General features: G+C 32.7%; 2 protein-coding genes across 5 annotated transcripts in view; one reads left to right on the top strand and one right to left on the bottom strand.

The window, feature by feature from the left end:
* The window catches only part of Caf1-55 (chromatin assembly factor 1 p55 subunit), a 22678-nt gene extending 15827 nt beyond the window's left edge, over positions 1-6851 (top strand). Inside the window, exon 10 of the mRNA XM_085952323.1 lies at positions 5233-6851. Coding sequence (XP_085808449.1) covers positions 5233-5325 — 93 coding nt within the window. The 3' untranslated portion in view covers positions 5326-6851. The remainder of the gene's footprint in view (positions 1-5232) is intronic.
* hgo (homogentisate 1,2-dioxygenase) lies at positions 6845-23182 on the bottom strand. Of its 4 annotated transcripts, none has more exons than XM_085952319.1 (10): positions 23155-23182; positions 20177-20349; positions 15526-15625; positions 14323-14506; positions 13171-13291; positions 11946-12076; positions 10640-10794; positions 9315-9441; positions 8488-8669; positions 6845-7708 (listed from the first exon to the last, which is right to left on the bottom strand). In XM_085952319.1, the coding sequence occupies exons 3-10, from the start codon at positions 15571-15573 to the stop codon at positions 7574-7576; spliced, it is 1083 nt and encodes a 360-aa protein (XP_085808445.1). In that variant the 5' UTR covers positions 15574-15625; positions 20177-20349; positions 23155-23182; the 3' UTR covers positions 6845-7573. The 4 variants fall into 4 exon arrangements, with proteins under 4 accessions (XP_085808445.1, XP_085808444.1, XP_085808448.1 ...); XM_085952318.1 differs by lacking the exon at positions 23155-23182 and adding an exon at positions 22797-22907; XM_085952322.1 differs by lacking the exons at positions 20177-20349; positions 23155-23182 and adding an exon at positions 22797-22907.

Here is a 23182-nt window from a genome sequence, read left to right as displayed (position 1 = left end):
ATCTATTTTTTATGTTTGCGTTGGTAGGTTTGCAAACATGAAAATTACAATAGGTAGGTACTATCATTATTTCGATGCCACGACTGCAAAGAAATTTCAAGGGGCATACAAGCGTATAATACCTATAAACATAATATAATAAAAGTAGACTTACCCATTAACTTATTTTATCAGCCATCGGATTGCAAAACCTTTTTATCAATATGGTTTAAAAACGCCGAACAGCAATATTATTCTGACACTTGACATTATGTCAACTCGAAAAATAATGCAAGACTGCTTTTGTTTTGAAAATATCATGTAGAATTGACATGAAATTTGAAAAGACTGATCGAAAGCTCGAATGTTGATTGGCTGGACCATGGGTGAGCTCTGATTGGTCATTGAAATGGCCTTGTATCATGCGAATTCGTGTGTGACCGTGCTACCATCTATTCTGAAAACTGAGTATTAGGTGGTCACGTTCGCTGTATGGAACTTTCATCCCCCTGAGTCACATGCAACTCATTGATTTGCAACAAATGTTTTTTCAAACAAACAGTCACATTCAACCAATCTGCGGAGCTCCAGTTGGCAACATGTGTTTTGTGAATAACTATGACGTCACATCGATGTATTCGACAAGTTACAAACAAGGCGAGTTCTGGTGTGAGAGCAGGCTAAGGTGTACATATTCAATTTTTGTGCAAAAGTCAAGTGCAAAAAGAAGGTCGGACTAATTGTCTATGATTACTATTGAGCGTGTATATCATTACTGTTGTATCATTTTGTTTCACTCTGTTATTTCCCGTTTAAATGTTGTTTCTCAATGTGGAATATTAATTATAGACTTCAATTATTATTCAAATGAGAAATATATTTTTAAGGCGATGTCTTTGGCCTAAATAACACATATAATGTGACTTTTACGCCATCTTTTTATATTTAAAGGCATCTACCATGAATTTCTAAAAATCTGTTACTAAAAACTTTGGTCAATTCTAACCAGATGGCAGTAAGTTACCATAATAAGTTGCAAGTATTATTAAATTGCCAGATGAAAAAAATCGCTAGACAAAAATTCATTTACATATTATAAGAATATAATAATATATTCTACTATAATATTATTATATATATATACCTATTCAAATAATTATAATTTTTTTTAAATAAGTACAATATTTTATTATATCGTATTGACATTTTTATGATTTAAAGAAAAGTTTGAAATCAATTTATACTTGTCAACTTCTTTTTTCATTTTGAATAGAAATTTAGAATACAAAAGGCCAATATAGGGCCAAAGGAATGAAAATATGGAAGAGAAGTATTAGTCTATTGACAAATTTTTTATTTTTATTTTTTAAAAGTAAAATATACTATATGCACATACCAGGTCACACTGCAGATGAATATTACCTACTCTATAAACTTAGGGAAGGTAAAGAAAACAACTTGTTCATAAGAGTGGTCAATTTTAATAGAACATTACACAATAAAAATAATACAAAAACATTATAAATAGGATAATTAAATATATTTACACTTAAAATTAGTTAAAATTATGAAATAAAACCCTAAATATGTACTTGCTTTGCTTTGAGCTGCATCCTATACTGTGTGATACAGCTCAAAGCAAAATTTTGTGCACACGTATACATATTGCATTTTATGCAAATATACCTGGTGCGGGACTTGCATCCAGGGTATCTGCACACGGATGCTGAATGGTGGCCAACGCTGTCCAAACATACCTCAGCGATCGGTTGGGGGACAACCGTTCTCCTGCGAGCTGGTGGCTCTGTGTCTACCTGCGATGTCGACATGTTTCTTGGCCGACCTTGTGCTGGCAGTGTTAAAATGTTGGCTACCCGATCTTCATACCGAATAATAGCTTTCGCTAATCTGATTCAGTACGACAACAGTCCCATAATATCCTTTCGGGGTACATTTTCTAGTTTACAATTCCGCATATACATTAGCCAACAGTTTACCACCGCCAAGTCCACAAAGTGGTTAAAAACCCTCACAGGCCATTTGCATGTCTTCATCGCAGTCCTGTTATAAGCAATTATCCGATCGCAAAGATCAATGCCACCCATCGACATATTGTAGTGCTTTACAATGGCCGGCTGAGTGGCACTGATCTTCCTCTTTACTTCCTTCGACCATCGCATGCAGGTACCAACAGGAGTACTGCCGACCGCAGTGGAAAATAATAACACGGATTTATTTTCTTTCCACTTGACTACACAGACTTTGTCATCCTACCGAACCTTCTCATCCCAATCTCCCCTCTGCATTGCCTTATCGTTTTTTTAATTTCTTAATCACATCGCCGATTCTATTACTTCTGACAGTTCCAGTTAAGAACATTTTGTCGTGAAGTAACGAATCCGCGAGCTTCAAACTAGTGAAAAAACGATCAGTATAGACAATGCAGGAGGATTGGGGAGAGTCCGGCAGAGTAACTTGACCACACTTGCGCCCAGACCGAACTGCTTCATATCTCCATCTGATACCGTTCCCTTCCCTACATATATGTGAAAATCTATCACTAATCCATCTCTGGCCGCGAGAACAAAATTTTTAAGGCCTACAGGATTTGGTTTGTTAAGCACAAATTGCCTGTGTCTACAGCGGCCAGTGAACGGCATCATTTGCTCATCGATGGAGTTATGAGCAGGTCTGGGCAAAGTATGGCATTTTTTTAGAACCTCACTTAAAAAGGGACTAATCTTCCAAAGTTTATCTGTGCAGCCCGTGCGGTCAGCAGTGTTATCTGCAAAATGAAAGTGATTCCGCAGTTCGAAGTACCCGTCTCTGGGCATTGCTTGATTAATGATTGGAATGCTTAGATCATAACACCAGTACATTCGAGTCTGCGGAAACCTTAATGTACCCATCATAATTTTGATGCCGGTGAATACGAATTTCGAATTCGTATTCACCGACCACAAGTCCCTTTTTTGTGCTGAATATAAATTTGTCTGCTCAGCTATTTTTTCGAAGAGAGTGAGGTTGAAGTATTCGAAAAAGGAGCTGAGGACATTGTCAGCAACATGCCCTCTCACCAACAAATCTTCCTCCAATTCCGGACCAGCATTCGGCATACTGAAACAATAGGAAAAAAATATTATTACATAATCCATATTTCCTCATTAATTCAAGTATTTAGCAGTAAAAATACAAATAATGATGGGCAATAATATGTCAACTCCTCATTCGAGACAATCGCTACATCATGTGTACAAGATGTAATGAATTCTTGTTTTATGCCAAAGCATGTAATGAAAATGAATCTAGTGTATGACCGGATGGTATATAAAACCAATAAATATATTATTAAGGAAATTGTAAACCTACCATTTTGTGAGCCAGGGAAGAACCCTGGATTGTGATGTCGAAGGTTGTAAATGTCGTCGCTGTTGTCGAAATCGTAACCGTCGCCGACTTCGCAGTCCGTCGTCCAATATTTCGTCGAGTTCATCAGTATTAAAAGATTTATCTATATGTAAACAAAAAAACAAACCTAATTACATTCATATACTCGTGTCAAACTTATCAGTTTATCACTGTAGATAACGTTTTCAATTTACGATTATGTTGTATTAAAAACACGGACACGTGTTTGAAAGCACATAAAATATTTGATTACAATCAATCATTGGTTACATTGTATAAGCATTGTGAATAATTATAATGATGATTATGAGATACATTTTCGAGACAAGTTTCAGTAATTTTATTAAATTCGGTTCTACAATCATATTATGCGAATGAAAGAAATTCACTATCTATTAGATAATTTACAAAACGTACAAGATGGGCTCGATGACATTTGTCATAAACATAACCTCAAACTAACGTAAAGTATTTATAATTCTACGAAAACGATGAGTCTACGCCTAAAATAATATATATTGATGATAAATGCATGATGGTGATTGAAAATACAGTATATGTAACTCTTTTCAATAATTTTTGAATGTTTGTTTGACAATCAAAACTGCGTGACATAGTTTGTCATTTTGATGTACGATAATAATATTATTTATTATACACTGAAAGTTTACTTACTTGACAAAAATGTTACTGATGAGTCGATTCCTTCCTGTTTTCAAACAATATACCTAATAATGGCCAAATAAAGAAGAATTGTCATAAACCCGATATTCGATCTTCGATCGAGAGCACGAATGCTACCATATGTTAAAATGCGAGATTTGTTTATTTTGTTGATTATTTAATGATGATATGATAATAATGATAAAAAACAGTTGTAATTTAAGCAAATACTAATTGCAAATAATTCGCAGTTTCAAATTTTGAATATAGGCAGGTTTCTACGTAAATTAAGTTAATATTGTAATTTCAATTATTAAGTTATTTTTATTCATATGGCAATTTCGCCTCAAACTGATAAACTGATTTTTGTCAAAATGCAGAGAAATGTTATTTTTTCTTGTCTATGTGTGAGTTTCATTTTCAACGTCATGTTATGGTATGTGTGTTTTGTATGGAGATATTTTGTTTCCAAATAATTCCACAACGGCAGCACCATACAGCCAAGCGTCGGCTAAGTGTTGTCAACATGTTGCCAATTTGAGCAATTATTATGGTTTCGATTTCTATCGATTCGTTAATATACAAAAATACAAGATTAAATTTAAGTAACTGCCGTAAAAATTAATAAATAATATTTTTAATAGAAACGCTAAGCGTTATTCGCGATAAATTGCGTATAAGCCGAGATTTTCCGATTTTAATTGCGTGCTTTCTAACCTCTAAATCGATGTTTTTTAAATTTGAAAAAAAAGATATAAGGATATAATAAATTCCAATTTTCGCTTAGCGTTTCCCTGGGTAATAGATTTACGTACATTTTTATCGTAATTTTGATAATAAATCTTATGTCATTCATTCTTACCACCCGATAGAAATGTACCGAATTTGACACGTATTTTTGGTATATAGAACTCCATGATACTTCTTAATTTTTTATTTTATTTTTCTCATTACTTTTGAATATATATTTACCGATTAATAAACTTTTCTAGCTATTTTTCGATAACAACTTTACCTAGAGACATCACCTTAACCGATCTCACCTCACGCCTTTATGAGTTAAAAATCTATTCATGCTAAGGTCAAGTAGTCGATAAAATGGCTCATTATTATGTATATTGTTTCACATTATCTTCAAGGTTATGTTTATTATATTTAAATGTTGTCTGTCTGTTGTTTCAGGTTTGGCAAATGGCCGAAAATATTTATAATGACGAAGAACCCGAGACTCCGGCGTCGGAACTGGAAGCCGGCGTGACAGTCAATCACGGATGAAACTCGTCTGAATACTTTTAATTTTTATATTTTCTCTCAATTACGAGCGGTGATACACTGTCGTGTCCTCTTTGCGAGATGGTGCGATCAATAGGATAAAAAAAATCTAGATTAAAATGACTATCATCGGCATGTATTTTACTTTCAAACAGTTTGGTTCAATCTCACCCTAAGAGACTGTTTTTTCCGAAGTACTAATTATATTATAATCAAAAATGAAGGGCATGGGAAAAGTGTCAACCCCAAAGATGTTGAAGAAAACCTGTAGAGATTGAAGCTACTTATTTTCATACAAAATCTTGGAAGGGTTTCTAAGGCACTTATTCTTCGTTGTATTGAAATAATATGGCACTTATAACAGACTGGAACTTGTTTTAGCGAAAACTGCAACTGGTAGAAAAAGGGTTTGTTCAATATCTTTGGTCAACCTTCATTTTGTTAATTTGATAAAAAATCAAGTTTAAACTTTATTATTAACTCAATGTGAAATTTTATGAATTTATAAAATACTTTGCTTATTTTGTTTATCAAACTTTGAGTTGTCGTAAACACTATCTGGCAATTCATAATAGACTATTTTACCTTGATATATTTTTTGATAAAAAGGTACCATGGACCGAAAACACCCTTTTTTAATTCAATAATTTTAAATCAACTGCTTGGAGGCGATTCTCATTGATAGCATACTCAAATTTTACCAAAACAAGGGTTGACATTTGCACTTTTATCTAGGGTCAAATCAGGTCAATCAAATGTAAAATATTAACCAATCATGAAAATATTCTGTTTGGTGTCATTCCAGTGATTATTCCATGGCAATTAATTAATCTCGTCAAGTGCGTTATTTCGCACTGAATGTGAACCAATATGGGGTTAATAAATATTAATTAACTGCTTTTCTACCTATACAGGTTACTTCTATATTATTCTGGTGGACATGTCCAAGCACTGTATGTGGTCTGAAAGGACAGAAGCGGGGGAATTAAGATCTACGTAATGGAGTGTCAGCCGGAATACACAAGTCACACATAGTATTTTTATTTCACAAAAGTCTTAACGGAATGATAATCAATTAGTGAGATCATTATTGTCACCAGTGTAGTGCAATGGGGATCGTCTTATGTGATAAAAATATATGCATTTGTACTATGTAAAATTTTAAATGTTTTATTTCCTCTGGATAGGACTTTAAATTTATTGTTTTTCAAAGTGAGTTTATTTTTGTTAGATTTCAAGTTGAATTAATTTTCATTTAGTGCATATTGATGGGGTATTTTAATTTTATTGTTGAGTTCGCACGAGATGAGAATAGTAAGTGGCAATTTATTATTTTGTCATGTCTCAGTTTTAAATATGTTTCAAGTTGATTTTGTTTCATGTCTCTGAGCGGCTTTGTGGAATGCCGTACGAAGTTAGCGTTAGAGAAAGTGAATTTGTCTTAAGAATCGATATTTTTTTAATTGGATGTCTTTATTTGTATGTTGTGAAGTTTGGATGGAATATAAATAAAGAAAAATACTAAGGTATCAAGTGTTTTATTTGAAAAAATAATATATGTTTATAGATTTTTAAAGATCGCACCGCACACAACTTAAATCAAAATGGTTGTAATATTTAATTGTCATTAATATAAAAATAATACATGGTATTAGACCCTCTTAAAATAAATAACCTTTACACACTAGGTACAGTAGAAGCTTTATTATCTGGACTAATTGTCGATGAATATAGTCCATATAATGATTAATCTGCGGATATTCGATATTCTTTCGAAATAAATTTTTCATGGGAATTTTTAAAAATTTTCATAGTATACTGATCATCATATGAAAATCTGGATAATTAGAAGTAAAGTTTATATAAAAATGCAAATTTTTCTGCAATGAATGAAATATAATAAACCCTTTGTTAATAACTGACGACCAGGACCAATTTCATTTGCTTTGAAGAACATTGCCAACAGCTGTTATACATTTTCATATGCATTCATATTTCTGGGGTAAGTGTATTATTGGAAATCTATAGAAAACAATTTTATTTCCCAACTTTAATTCCATTTTAACAAAAATGTCAGTGAGTCAGTGAAGGTTATATAATAATTATTGCTATAAATATAAAAAAATCATAATTCAGTGTGAATAAGTTTTTGAAAATTTTTGTCATTGGTGTCTTCAATAAAATGTACATAATATTATGATAGGATGAAATAAAGAAAATATGTTTCGGTCATGATAAAAACTAGTCATATTCATATTTTCAGATTTTCTCCAAAGTGCTTGGTAAGGTTTTGCCAACATTCATAATAATTTGCGTCTAACTTCTGACATGTGTCTTCCCCCCATTTGGTAACGACTAAACTCAACGAACTCTCGAACATGAATGCCTGAAAAGAGAATTAACCGATTACAATTTAATAATATTAAAATCAGATCAATGTCAGTTGTTATTGTTTGTACCTAGATAGTGTTTGTCATTGATATGTAAATATGTACTATTTAATAACTTAATAGATTCCATTACTTTCTCTGCAGGGCGATACAAAGTATTTTAAAAGAATGTTTAGAATGTACATACTGTCAGTAAAACATGGTTTTCAATTTAAAGAGTTTGTGTATTTAAAAAAACAAATTTTGCACGGTTGCATGTTTATGTTTATCAAGATTTACTATTATTACGATATTACACTAATAGCATACATTAATTTGAAATACTGAAAGGGTGTTTCGGAGTCTTGCTTGTTTCTCTGCCCTCGAAAACAATGAAGGGATGATATTACATACATACATACATATTTATTGACATGTATGTATTCTATCACAATTTTATGATACTTTGAGTGTTGGTTGTTGTCTTTCTGAAAAGACAGGGAGTTCTACTATTTTTCAAATTTTATTGATATGTATTGATCTTTTTGACTGACATCTATGACAATTTTTGGACTTTTTATGTAGTACAAAATCTTTCAAGATATAAAAAAATGAATGAAGAAAACGGTCATGTTTTGTCAAATTAAATCCAGATCAAAATAGTACATCAGTACGCATCTTTCTCCAATGCATCACGCTGGTTACACTAGTTAATATGCATTATAAAAATGAAATCTTGTAAATTACGGATTAAAGTAGATGCTTGAAATTAGTAAAAAGAATATGATAAGCACACCTGAGTTCCTCCAGCAATTTTCTGTGGTGCCAATTGAACATTTGAAGCAGCCTCAAAGCATTCTCTGTCAGGACCGTGCGGAGTCATCATGGAGTGAAGAGAAGCACCACCTGGTAAGAAACCACCTTCCTTTGCTTCGTATTTGCCAAGAATCAGGCCCATGAATTCACTCATACAATTCCCTGAAACAGATTGTATTTTTGAGGCGCGGGTTAACTTGAGCAGAAAGTTGAATAAGCATTAGAATAGACAGTATGATCTGTTGACCAACAATTTGGTGTTTTACCATTTTTCTTTTGTTTGCTCTTGCGGTCTGTCATATCAGCACATCAAAAATATGTTTTCTTCAAACTCAGTTTGTATTGAGAATTTACTATCGTTTCTCTACTGAAAAGTCACCTGGCGATGGCGATTCCTCAACATTTTCAGTGTAGTTTGTAACCGTAGAAAAAATATATTATTCTGTATGTTAAAAAATGGCAGTTTTTAACAAAAATGTGCTATTTTGATGTTTCATTATTATGTAAATAATATGCCATAATTTTGTCATGTTTGTTTAAATAATTGCATATTCCAAATTGTGACAGTTATCCAAATTTAACATTCGGAGGTCATCTGCACATTTAAAATGTATTGATTTAACTGATGAAATAAAACTTAAATTGTATTGAAATGTTTTTGGTAGATGCAAGTGATGACAGTGTGAGTCTTGCTACAAATAATTCTACAGACTTCCGGTTAATTCATTCATTAGATTTCGATTTTTTTTGTAGACTTTAAAATAGTTAGACAATTGAATGTAATTTGTAATATGAAATATAACTTACTATGATAGTATGGTGGTCTAAATGTATTCTCCTGGACTGACCATCTCGGTGGAAATATAACAAAGTCGGCTATTGCCACTCCTGGCTTCGTGGATTGGCATGTCAACACGGTAAATATTGAGGGGTCCTAAAATGGAATTTGATACTTAGTCACAAGCATCGTTTAAAACTTGTAAGATGGTAGAGTAAAATTAGTGAAAAAACTTTAGACGGAACCAAAAGAATAACATGGCTGTGACTTTGTGGCGCTGTAAATATTATTAAGAAATACTTGGACGAGTGGGGGAAGATGGATTTACAATGCGTCCCCTTGAGTCAAAGAAACCTATCTTAATTTTCAACAATTATTTTGAGTTACATATCTGTTAAATGACAAAGAAAATCAAAAAATTCAATGGATAAAAGATAAGTCAATATCTCCTGTAAACACTTTTTTATTAATATCTGTAGAATGTAAGTTTACTTGTGTTTGGGGTCTCCTGTAAAGTAGAGAAAAATGAAATACGTTTCTTTGACTCTAATGATAACCACGATCTTTTAGTTAAATTATAATATGGAGTTTCTCTAAATTATAAACGGATTTACGAGAATAAGCGATAGCAATGAGATAAATTAATATGAGCATCTTGAAGAGTCTTCAGGCTTGGATCTTATGGCCTGGTGGTAATTATTAGTACTGGTGCTTTAGGTGACTTCGGGCATTGCAAAAAATAAACAAAAGACTACAGTGTTAGACGTTACAAATTTATTAAAATATTTGATTGCAAGATCTTCAAAGGGAGGCCCGTACCTTAGTGCAGTATAATCATAGAATTCTTGGATTTTTTTTATTCTATGCTAAAACTGATTGTGAAGTAAAAAAACAGGAGACTAAAAATAGCTGAGTACATATTTAGCTGTCATGCATTATTGTTATCTACTAAAGAAGTCAGGAAAATGTTGAAAAAATTATAGGTAGATACACAAATGTTTTTGCCGACAAACAGACTAAAAAAATATCTTGTTCAAGTAGTTTCGATAACTTTTAATATTATTTATATTGTCAAATAAAATGTTCAGTAAAATTTTATATTATAAAAATAATGAAATTGAAAAATAGATTTTTCTAGTAAACCATTCAAACAGTTAGCCAAAGATTAACCGTTTTTGGAGGGGAATATAATATTCGCATCTCATACACATGAGTGGAGGGGGGGTTAAGCTCACACGCACCAATTGGGCCTCACATTTGCTGGAACCGGTCCTGAGTGAAATAGGATCAGAGATGACTCTTTGAAAGTTGAAATGTACCTAGTCAATAATTAGTTTCTATAAATGTTACTTACACAGTGATCAAACGATACTGAGTTTATGACCATAAAGTTTTTCAAGTCGTATTTGTAGGGGACATAGTTCCCGTGCCAAGCTACTACGTCAAACGGTGAATGGTTCTGTTCAGCTGCAAAGAGAGCGCCTTGGTACTTGTTGATCATTTTGAAACCTGAAAGAAAGTTTCCACGCTAATAGTAAATGTCATAATAGTATTTATTTTATTATTGAATATTAATTTAATAAAAGTACGCGATCATACTAAAAAGTCAATTCAATAGGACATGGTACGACAGTCATATTAAATATGTTATTCGGTAAATTAACACTGGTATAAAGAGTCTAGATTAGAGATGTTAAAGAAACTCTTCTTCTGCAGGAAGCCCACGTGAATAATTCGAATTGCATCACTCAAGGTCTGCCGCAGGAGTGAGAGAAAGAGTTGATGTGAATCCCCTCACTTTAGGCTGTGGCATAGTTTCCCTTTACCGTTACGCAGTAGACTCTGCACAATATGAGAATAGTTTGATGATGTGTGCAATGAGTGCCCAAAAGAAGATCAAAACTTATAATTTTCATGACAAATGAGAAATTCGATACATCTTTGTGATGTTGTTGACGAGACGCGTTGGTGACAATTGGAAAGTGGATAGATCACTGCCAGTTTCGATATTGTATATTATAGCGCCTGTACACGTGCATGGATTTACTTGCAGCAATACTGTGTGTTTTAAATTATCGCAATAATAACTATTAACACGTAAAAGTGCTGACTGTCTCAATCTCATTCTTCAAGAGCAAGCGAGACGCGATGTTATGGTACTATTTGACAGTCGTAAAAATCGGTTAACCACAAAATGAGCCTCTGCGCGATGTAGTTCATTTTTTCCGGCAGGTTCGGCACTATCGTTCTACTTCGCAGGCTTAGATATCGAATCCCAACTATCGCGTGAAAATTCAGAAGCTTCCGAACTTTTTTGAATCATGCATCTAATCTTGGAACTTGCAGGATAATACATGTATACACATGCATTTTCTTGTTATGGCCATGATAATTACTTGCTGTCAGCAGTAAATCTATACACATATAAGCAGGGTATTAGATCACAGCCTACTTGACGTTGGACATGTTTGGAATATTTTATTATCATTGTGTCCTATTTATTGAATTTTAAATATGGGGAGCTAAATTGTGTTTTACTTCAGTTTCAGTTTCATATTGAAAATCATAATAGAAGGAGCAGTTTGCTTTTAATGTATTATTGCAAAATATATTTAATAAATTGAATAGACTATCAAATTATAATTAAGTAAATATGAAACCTTTTACGTCTCTGTCTTCATAGTGGGCAACGGGAGTCAGAAAATCTCTCGGGTTAGCCAATCCGTTTGCACCTATCGGTCCAAGATCAGGAAGTTTGAAGTGGCCATCAAATATTTCAAGAATATAACCCCTTTGTAAACATGAACAAAACTAGATTAATGTTTTCATAACTCGTCCAATATCTTATATTAATTCACAGATATGAATATGTTCTATAACAGGGATGGTGAACCTATGGCACGCGAGATGATTTTGCATGGCACGCGAATGTTTTATGTTGAAAAAAAAAAAAAATTTATATTTTAAAAATTATTTTTTATTACAAAAAAGTTTTACAAATACCTAAATATATATTATATTATAATATTAAAAATGCGTATTTTCTTAGGTTTTTAATAATATTTTTACCAATAATATTTATCAATCGATGCGCAAACAGAAACGACAAAATTCGTGTATAAATGACAGATCGCATTTTATAAAAAATAACAGGCAGATACCTACTCTTCAAGAATAAGCATTATAATTAATTTAAATTGCATAGATCGGTCCTTAGGTTTTATGCGTCACACATAATAATATTATAGCAGTGACCTCATCAGGCGGCGGCGGAAGCCGCGTCGCGGAGAGAATGCGTCATCTGATCCGAGTAATTTTGGCGTCAATTTGTGCGCAAAGAACCTAACTAAGTAGGTATTCTCGTAATACTCAAGAACTTAATTACTATATTTTTTTAACTTTTTTAATAGAATTCTTAGAACTATTTTTAAATTTTTTTCCTGCTCGAACTACTCAAAAAACTGCTCGGCACGTCAGACAGTCAAAAAATAATATTTGAGATATTTTGGCACGCATATGTAAAAAGGTTCGCCAACCCTGTTCTATAACATTGAATTGGTGATAGATTATAATAAACACATACTGAATATACATCATTTGAAAACATTTCGATAAAACGCTCATTCGATAAGCATTTCACGTAACTACTAATTAAAATTGTCGTAATTTAATAAGATGCCCGTAGCTTAATTGGAAAAGCATACTGGCGCGAATCCAGCAGATACAAGTCCTGTTGGGTGTCGTATAATTTTTTCTACAAAATGATTTTTTTAGTATGTATAATATTAATATGCATGAGATATTTTCAATATATAGAATGTTACATTCTCAAATTGTGTCTTATTCATTGAATAAAAAAATAGTTTATTATAAATAGGTACATACCTCGTGGGACCGTTAACTTCTACTGCAAACCTCATTCCTTGTTGAATGACGCATATTTCATTTGGATCGACTGTCATGATTCCAAATTCAGTAGTGATTTTTAAACTCCCCTGTTGTGGCACTATAAAATTTTTCAAATAAAATAATTACAAAAGAAAACAATACGTACAGGTGAGATTACTTTTAATATTTTTTTAATTAGGTAATTTAAAAAAAAATCGATTTTTATTAGATATAAAAATAAATTTAAGTCCTTTAAATTGCAAGTTTATCTTTGAATATCTTTTAAGACAAATTGATAATTATTTAACACACTTTAAAATGTATATTATAATTATCAAAAAATTCAATTAAAAAACATCTTTCGTATTATGTCGATAGATGCCCCTAGTAAGCAGTGAGGAAAGTTCTGGATTTGAAATCAAATAATTGGTATAAAAAGTTAAACCAAACCGCCGAGATGTAGTGCGTATGGTGTAGGCACTTTTCATACAAAAAAAGATAGGCGGCCTACCGCAAGTGCGTATGGGGTCTTAGTGTTAGGCCCGTTTCACACGGGACACCGGTGTCGCACTCGATATAATATAGGAGGCTTTTGTATTCGAATAAAGGGGCCTTTGTATTATGTTTATAAATGCCCCAGAGCTAATGAGTCAACGCATAATTTCGCGTTATAAATTAGAACATAAAACTGGCTGCGGTAATAAAAACAAGTGTATCGGCGGCTTAAGAATGTAGCGACCGACTGAAAAGTGTACCGGACACGCATTGACTCATTAGCTCTGCGGCGTTCATAAACATAATACAAAAGCCCCTTTATTCGAATACAAAGGCCTCCTATATTATATCGAGCGCGACACTGGTGTCCCGTCTGAAACGGGCCTTACTGTATTTGACCACCGCAAAAAGCTTTAAATGATTTATCATGCATTACGTGGTTGCTATGAACCATTTTACTAATGATTTTTTTAAAATATTTAATTTACTTGTGTCCTGAAGAATATAATATTTTGAGTTGGGCAGCTAAAATCTACTTAAAAATCTATTAAGATAAAAATTAATCTGATATTAAATAATATGATTGTGATTGCAAGCAGAGAGAATATAATATTAAGGATTATATTAAATGTAATTTAATATTTTATTACCTACCTATGAGAAAGTCTCCATCACTACTGTAGAATGCCGAATCTAACATAGACGTATTGCAAACATAAATATATATGGCGATACCATTCCTGGTCTTCGGATCACCGGCCCCACATACTGTATGCAATCCAGATACAAAATCAACACATTTTGTTTTTGGCGGGATGTCGAAGGGCTGCCAACGTAACTGTAAAAAGTAAACTTATAATCTTACAATCTTTCTCTTTTTGTCAGGGATGTTGTTTCATTTTACTAAGTAAATCCTCTTAAATAGTGCAATTAAAATATTTTAATAATTTATAGAAAAGTGTTTTTTCAACATATTTGGTCCTTCTTACCTATTAATAGAGAAAAAAAAAACATTGAATTAGATGTGCATGGTATGGAAAAAAGGAAATTTGGGGAAGTATTTATTTCATGTAGGTACCTACATAGAATTTATACCTCCCCCAGTGATGCCAACCGTACTATAATTATGGTACAATACTATAATTTTAATTCCGCGAAAAATGTAAAATACTATAATTTTACGTCAAATATACCAAAATACTATAATTTTAAAGGATTCAAGACGAAAAATGTTCCTGTACTATATATTTTTTAGAAATACTATAATTTTTACGCCTTTGTACTATAATCAGCATAGAAAAAGATGGCAACACTGACCTCCCCTGAAAGCACCCATTTTTGAAACCGTGGGTGTGAGCTCGAATCTTGGGTCGACAAAAAAAGAGTAACTCATTGATTTATTATTATTTAGGAGACGCATTTAGCTAAATTCGCACATGCTTGATACGTACATAGTTTTTGACATTTCACAGACAATTAGGCATATTCATTGGTAAGCTTATTGGTATTAGGCTGTATGCAGGCAATGAGGTGTCCGTCTATTGGTATAAGGTTTTATTTCGGTACCGCTAAACCGGCTAAACTGAAAGTGGGTTCTGAACGATTTTTACGCATGAGTGAGAAAAGCTCACAGGAGGCAGCATGGCACGGTGCGGTATTCGCGAGATGATTATGAGATATAACACAACACACAAATGTTTGCTTTTTATTATCTCGGAAAGTAGATCGAAAGCATATTGTTTTTATATTTCTATTTGGAAACCGACAAGATCAATATCGATAAGACTAATAACAAAAATTCACCAAATATAACCTCCATACTGTGGATGCCATGTGGATAATACGCTTACCACGTACCTGATTGGGGTTTGGATGCTGTTCGTTCCAGTTGTTGGTTAAATGCATTGCTGCCTGACAATGCTTCACGAATGGTTTGTGAATGGCCGATGGACGGATTCTGAAATATCAGTTTTAATATTAAGTTTGTGATTCTCTTAAAACTATTGTTAGTCAGGAGAAAAGTCTGAACAATTAAATATATATTACTAGCTGAAGTACCCGGCTTCGCACAGGGTCGCTTCGTGGTTATATTTATCTTAGATATTTAAAAAATAATAAGAGGTAATTATTTTTTTAATATTAAAATATCTGTGTAATACAATATGGCAATATGAAAACAATTCTAATAGGAGTAAAGGTCAAACAAAAGACCACTAAACTAAAATCGAATCCAAAATATGCAAACGTTATTAATGTTATTTATATGTAGTAAAAAAAATCAAAATTGCATGGAACAAACAAACAATAAACGTTGTATTTTATATAAAACTAATTTAGAAACCTTCGCAGGTGTGCGCACAACACCTGACAAAATTTTCATCGCAATCGGATGAATGTTATAGGGACGCATACGAATAGAAGAAGAAGATTATTTTTTAATTCAGAAATCTTCGTGGGCATGCGCACGACAACTCACCAAAGTTTCATTACGAATAGAAGAAGATAAAATAGAAGAAGAAGGAGATGGTTATTCTAATTCAGAAACCTTTGCAGGTGCTACCACAACAACTGACGAAGGTTTCATCGCAATCGGATGATTAGTGTAGGAACTATACGAATAAAAGAAGATATAATGAAGAAGATGGTTGTACTAATTCAGAAACCTTCGCAGGTGTTGGCACAACCACTAACGAAAGTTTCATCGCAATCGGATGAATGGTATAGGGACCATACAAATAAAAGAAGATAGAATGATGAAGAAGAAGATGAATAAGAAGATAGTTGTACTTATTCAGAAACCTTTGCGGGTGTTACCACAACAACTGACGAAGGTTTCATCGCAATCGGATGAATGGTACAGGAACCATACGAATAAAAGAAGATATAATGAAGAAGAAGTGGAAGCATATGGTTTTTCTAATTTAGAAACCTTTGCGGGTGTGTGTAAAATAACTGACGAAAGTTTCTTCGCAATCGGATGAATGGTATAGGAACCATACGAATAGAAGAAAATAGAATGAACAAGAAGATGATGACGATTTTTCTAATTCAGAAACCTTCATGGGTGTGCATACAACCACTTATCAAAATTTCATGGCAATCGGATGAATGGTATAGGAACGCATACGGGACAGACAGACAGACATACAGACAGACAGACATACAGACAGACAGACATTCATTTTTATATATTAGTATAGCCTATACTCTTCGCGCAAGTGCAAGCAATAAGTTTAAAAAGTTTTATCGCAATCGGATGAACGGTATGGCTGCGCATTAAATACGAACAAACAAACAAACAAATATTAATTTTTATATATTAGATTATGAATTTGTTTCGCTTCCACAGCGACTACTTAACTGGTGGCGTATTCTTTCTCATAATGTACCAACTAAAATAATTTTACCATCAACCAATAGATATAAAAGTAGGATCATTTGTGCCATTGGAGTAGATTTCCATGTAATAAATACAACGGGAAATAGAATATTATATATTTTTAAATGAATATATAAAAATAAGTAGCTACCTACCAAACAATCTAAACATCTTTCATCTAAAGTTTGAGGACACCATTGTGTATATCAGGCATGTTCACTTGATTTGTATTGCACCACTACTGGCCTACCACAGGAGTGAGAGAAAGAGAATAATATATGAATCCCCGGAATTTGCATGCATGATTTTTCGTTTTTAGTAATAATACATATTTTGTCATTCTAATGTTTTAACAAGATTAACAAATTTTATTAGGTCCATACTCTGACTCTTACGCAATTTGAAAAACAATATGTGTAGGTACTTGCCAGATCCAGGATTCGAACCTGGGACCCACGGCGTAATAGGTCGACGCCTAAAACGCGACAACTAAAACAATGTTCAAAAAATCTCAAATGTCCTCATAAAATACTACATATCGTAATTTAAAAGAGATTATGTTTTTCCATAGAAATCAGTACTAATTTATACATTTACGCTTTTCTTGTAATTTGAAGTGGGTGCTTATAATAATGACTGACTAAAAAATGTCGTGTGGCAGATAAATACAATAACTTGAGATTAAGCTGAACTTAAATGTAATCATTACCATGGCGATTTTTCGATGATAATAGTGTTTGTCGTTAGCAAAAATATTGTTAATATATCGGTTGCCATTTTTTTTGAATTTGTATGTTGTGTGTAACGACTATCATAAATCTAAAGGATACTTTGCCAACATTTCGAAAAATGTTTTCTATGTGTAAATTAAATTGAAAAAAAATACAATAACTCAACCTAGAAGTCGCAGGTTGTTATTTTGACTATTATTTAGTTCTAATTGAATTATCAATCTTTGCCTAACTACACAATTCGAGCACTGCTTTCTGTCAATTGGTGGAATGCGTGACATCCACATGTGATGGTCATTTTGATCCATAATTATTCTAACTCAAAAAACTACACGTTTGTGGTGATATTAAATCTGCACCTAAGTAAATTTATACACATATTATGCCACTCAGCCCCTCAATTATTATTATGTTGAAACTTGTATCTCTATAATTCCATGGTTGGCAATACATACGAGAAGTTTTGTTTCGAACAACACGCGCTGAATCAGTTAAAACTATTTTTTACCAATAAAATATAATTTTGAAAGAAACATTATCCAATGCCAGTAAGAAGCCAAGATAATAAAATTGTAATGTTTATGTAGGAGACAACAATATATCTTGTAATCAGGCCATTTGTAGCAATTCCACAAGGAGACATTATGTCCTGTAGCAGGAAAGAGAGAGGAAATTTCAAACGATGACGAACTAGAAGGATGCAATATTGTACAATAATAGAAAACATTGCGCCTTTCACTTGTTATTATTTTTTCCGATAATTTTCTTTTGTTTGCATACAAGGTGTGTAGTTTGGTATACGTGTAACGGCTTTTGATTGTATATTTTTTTCTGTATAACAATTTTTAAGTAAATTAAAAGTTTAAATGATTGAAAAGTTTAATCATGTATTGTTGATCCTATGGTTGCACATTTTTAGTTTTTTTACGTCTATTAATAATTGACAAAGACTCGCACTTCCATTTTTATTTCGTTTATACCAGTACAATATTCTGCCTCGCTAAGTAAAAAGAGAGTGTTTTTGGTTTTAGTGAAATGATATCCCAAGTTTTACACTACCTTTTCTCTTATATTATGTAAAATTATTGGATTATTTTAACACAGTATCTACTTAGAGATTATATCAAAACCATACATATATTTTTACTTAGCATGGCAGTATTGTGTTTGATGGTTTGAAATGATAATGTATCCATGGTTTGAAAGTGACGTCGTCACATGACAGGCTCAACTTTTCATAAGGTAGAACTTCTTTAGGCAAGATCTTATGGCACCATGGCTTATTGTTAATTGAATGACTGCTAACTTGATAACCTTGCAGCATATTTTATGACGTGGTAGTTGACATTATGTGAAATTGATTTTATAATAAGTTATAACACTCTGTTAAATCATTCAACTACCAAAATTATCAACAACAAAAATATTAATATGTTATAATTAGGGTCATCATATCGTATCGAAATTAAGTATCAATATTTTTGACGGCCTTAGTTAGTAGTCACAATTGCCAGTGAAAAATTAAATTACTTTGAACAAAAGTAAATTAGCACATTCGTTGCTCTCAGGGAACACTGAATTAATGAGAACCGAACTACCTAACGGTTGTGGAGTAACAGGCAACCAATCTGGAGTGTGGAAGAATATGGGATAAGCGTGTCCTTCGTTCTGACAACTGCTAACGGTTTATGCAATGACGCTCATTCAATATCTGTGTATTTGAATGTTGCAATAAACACTATGTATTGCACGTCTTTAATGTATGTTTCATTTTCGAAGGACACTCGCATATTCAAAACCCTGCTTCAAAATTTAGTATATTGGGGTAGCTTATCTGAATTATATTTATTAATCTGTTTTGTGGATACCATAGACCTCTCCAAATAGTGAGTAACATATAACATACTATTTTAGGATGAATGCTTATTAGCCATTTCCCCAAACCTTGCCAAAATAACATGACGTATTTTTATCCAGATGCGAAATCGAGCTCGTAGCAGACCAATGATTGATTGACAAATTAATGAGTTAGGTACTATACTGCCTTGCTAAGTAAAAATACAGTGTTTTTGGTTTTAGTGAAATGAGAACCCAAGTTTTAAACTACCTTTTCTCTTATATGTAAAAATAGACATTGTGTATTTAGAGACTTTATGTCAAAACAGCCGAATAATTGTACATAATATAAGAGATAAAGCGGTTTAAAACTTTGCGTCTTTTTACTTAGGAGGGCAGTATAAAACGCCATTTCTTACATCAATGTTGTCGTGACTTTTTGAAAATGTCGAATTCAAAATGGTAAACTATAAAAATAAATGTCATAGCAATAGTGCAATATTGTCTTGCAGTCTTCTCTGTCGGCATTTTCACAAAAAGAAAAGTAGGAGTAAAAAATTACCTGTAGAACCACGATCGTTTGTTTTCATGACGTGGCGCTGTAAAAGCCGTTCCAGAAATCTGCTCCGCGTACAGTCCAAATGGACACCGCTGCGGGCTATTCTGACCGACGGGCAGAGAACCAGGCTTACGAGGGTCTTCAGAGCTGAACTCCGAACCGAACCCTGATAAATACTGCCGGGAAAGAGGGAAAACATGTGTTAAAATTATTATCTATGAAGGACTTTCTCGGTAATAATTTTATTTATGTTGGCAACATTTTCTCCGTTGAAAACTTTACAAAGTTTAAACATAGAACACTGTTGGAAGTTTTCCAAATAAATTTTATTGCTTTAGTTTAATAGGAATCACTATTACATAATATTATCACAAAAGGGTAAACAATGGATGAGCATTTATTGGAACGTATAATAATACCTACCTACCTAATAATTATTATAATTTTGAATTGAATTTGATATTACCTATTAAGAAAGGTGTCGTTGCATGATATCTAGGTACTATTAGGTATTTTTTTTAATTTTACCACTTTTGCCATGGTTAACGATATATTTTGAAAGTATACGGCAATTGAGTGGCAAAAATGAATGGATAAGGAAGCAGACAAGGGTTTGCGATGTAATAGAGTTTATTAAAAGCCTTAAATGGAGATGGGCTGGAAACATAGCTCGAAGAAGAGACAATCGTTGGACAAATCTAGTCATCCACTGGTATTCAAGAAGTACAAAACGTCCGCAAGCTAGACCTAGAGGCCGCCGGATCGATGAAATTATAAAGTTTTGTGGAAGTACGTGGCAACGCAATACACAGGACCGAGAGAAGTGGAAGCAGCTTGAAGGGCCTTCATCCAGCAGTGGATAGATTCAGGCTGATGATGATGACGGCAATTATTATGAACTAGGTACTACAAAGTTTGGTCTAAGCTAAGCGGAAAAAACAGATATGTGTGGAAAATTCCATATAATATTATCTTATCTGCCAAAATTGGTTTGACGACATCTAAATCGTGAAATCTTTCTTGTGTGAATCTTTGTTCATTCATTTCCACGTTATTTATACTAGCCCTTAAACAGACGAGATAATCAAACTGATTATATTCACCGAAAATACCACTGGAAGGGATACAATGAACTTGTGGAGGCATTTCTCAAGCAGTGGATCGACCTTCGTTGATGATTATAAATTAATATGTTATCATAGACAATGGTTTTACCAGTTTTACCCTCTTACATTTGATGAATATTTTTAAATTATATGCAAGTATATTTTCCACCTTATGATTTCATTTTAACTTCTCGTTGTCTGAGGATGACTAAAATAAATTAATTTGTCTGTTTACATAAATGTCTGGATATTGCAGTATTTTTCGAAACTATTGGTGAGACACATTACAAAATTGTATCATCATAAGAAACGATTGCTAATTCAAATGCAAACATTGACAGAGTAAGAGAAAATTTTTGTTGAGTGATAAATTAAAATGATAATCCATTTTATGATTATTTTAAAATGTGGTTTTTCACTCTAAAACTCCCCTTTTATGGTGATGTGGGAGGGGTGGTAGGTCGCAGATTACGTGGCTATTAGGTACAAAAGGGAGTCACTATACGAAATAGGAACTACTTAGTAGATTTGACAATTTTATTATATAAGATTATTAAATAATAATTAATATAAGCAACGATAATTAATAGGTGTGATACATTTTAAGTGAAACTATATATGGGTTGTATGAGTCATTATTGGTTACAATTGACTAGCAATGCCTATTATTTAACATTTTATGTAGTCGACTGGAATACTTAGTCATTATTTAAGAAATGTATAGAATTCTAGTAGGTATTTAGATATGTACATCAAACAGTCAATTTAAAATGTTTATATTATGTCGGATTTTACGAAATCTTGTAGTTAGAAATATGTACCAAACTATTTAACACAAGGTGTGCACAGCTGCGCACAAAGAATAATAGTTTTGAGGGGGTCCATTTAAAAAGAACGTTCATATTTTCTATTGATTTTTAAGGCACAGGGAGGCGGCGGTGTACAAAATCTAACAGGCGCCACTGACTTCAATATTTACCCCACCCACTACATTAGCTTCTTGCCGCTTCAATCGCGCAATACCACACTTTTACAGGCACATTCTCCATACCTTACTAGATTTACTCTAACGAAGTTAGAAGATAATAGCAGATGTTATAATACATTTTAAACATGTATGTAGATACATAATAGTATAAATAAATTACTGAATACTCATCTAAGCTAAGAAACTGACGTCATTAAATTCTACATTATAAGCATATATTATTACGGTCGTATCCAGTAACTTAAATCGGCATGTATGTAGGTGCCTAGCTAATAATTTATTGGATAACATTAAATAAAATATTGAAAACATACATTTTAAGTAAGTAGGTAATTCTAATAGTCACACTTAATATCACTTTTGGGAATAGACGTGTAATTCATGGGGTATATTAAGCAAAGCGAACATTTTTCAAGTTCTCCTCCATTGCAATAAATCCGAAAGAATAATGCCACAATATTCCCAGACGGAAAATAAAATATTTGGAAAACGAAAAGCATTTTCGCGAAAGCGCTTTTAATTTTCTTACCTGTAATCCGGACATGTTATTATTTACTGCCGAATTGTACCAATTTATAACTAAAAAAAATCTTTTAGCTATTGCAGAAGACACTGTCTCAGTGAGATGTTATTTAAAACTGATATTTCCAACGAGATAATTAGAATATTTGAAGTTGAATAATAATTATATTCGCTTGGCAACTTGTTGTTAAGTCTATGACTTAATACATTCAATAATATATGCAGATATCTTGTTTTGATTTTCTAGAAAAGTGGACTTAGCTTGATAATAATATTTACGATTAAATTAATATGCATCAAAACATATGGTAAACAAGACAATTCAATAAAGTATTGTCAACGTAATCTTTATCTTTACAACTTACTCACGACTGCTTCACGGTCTTCTCAAGT

The sequence above is a fragment of the Rhyacophila brunnea genome, unplaced genomic scaffold (genome assembly GCF_057557595.1).
Source record: "Rhyacophila brunnea isolate RB1 unplaced genomic scaffold, BYU_Rbru_1.0 scaffold_3, whole genome shotgun sequence".
NCBI lineage: Eukaryota > Metazoa > Arthropoda > Insecta > Trichoptera > Rhyacophilidae > Rhyacophila > Rhyacophila brunnea.
The sequence above is the reverse complement of the archived record's forward strand: the minus strand, read 5'-3'. Positions and strand labels throughout refer to the sequence as shown.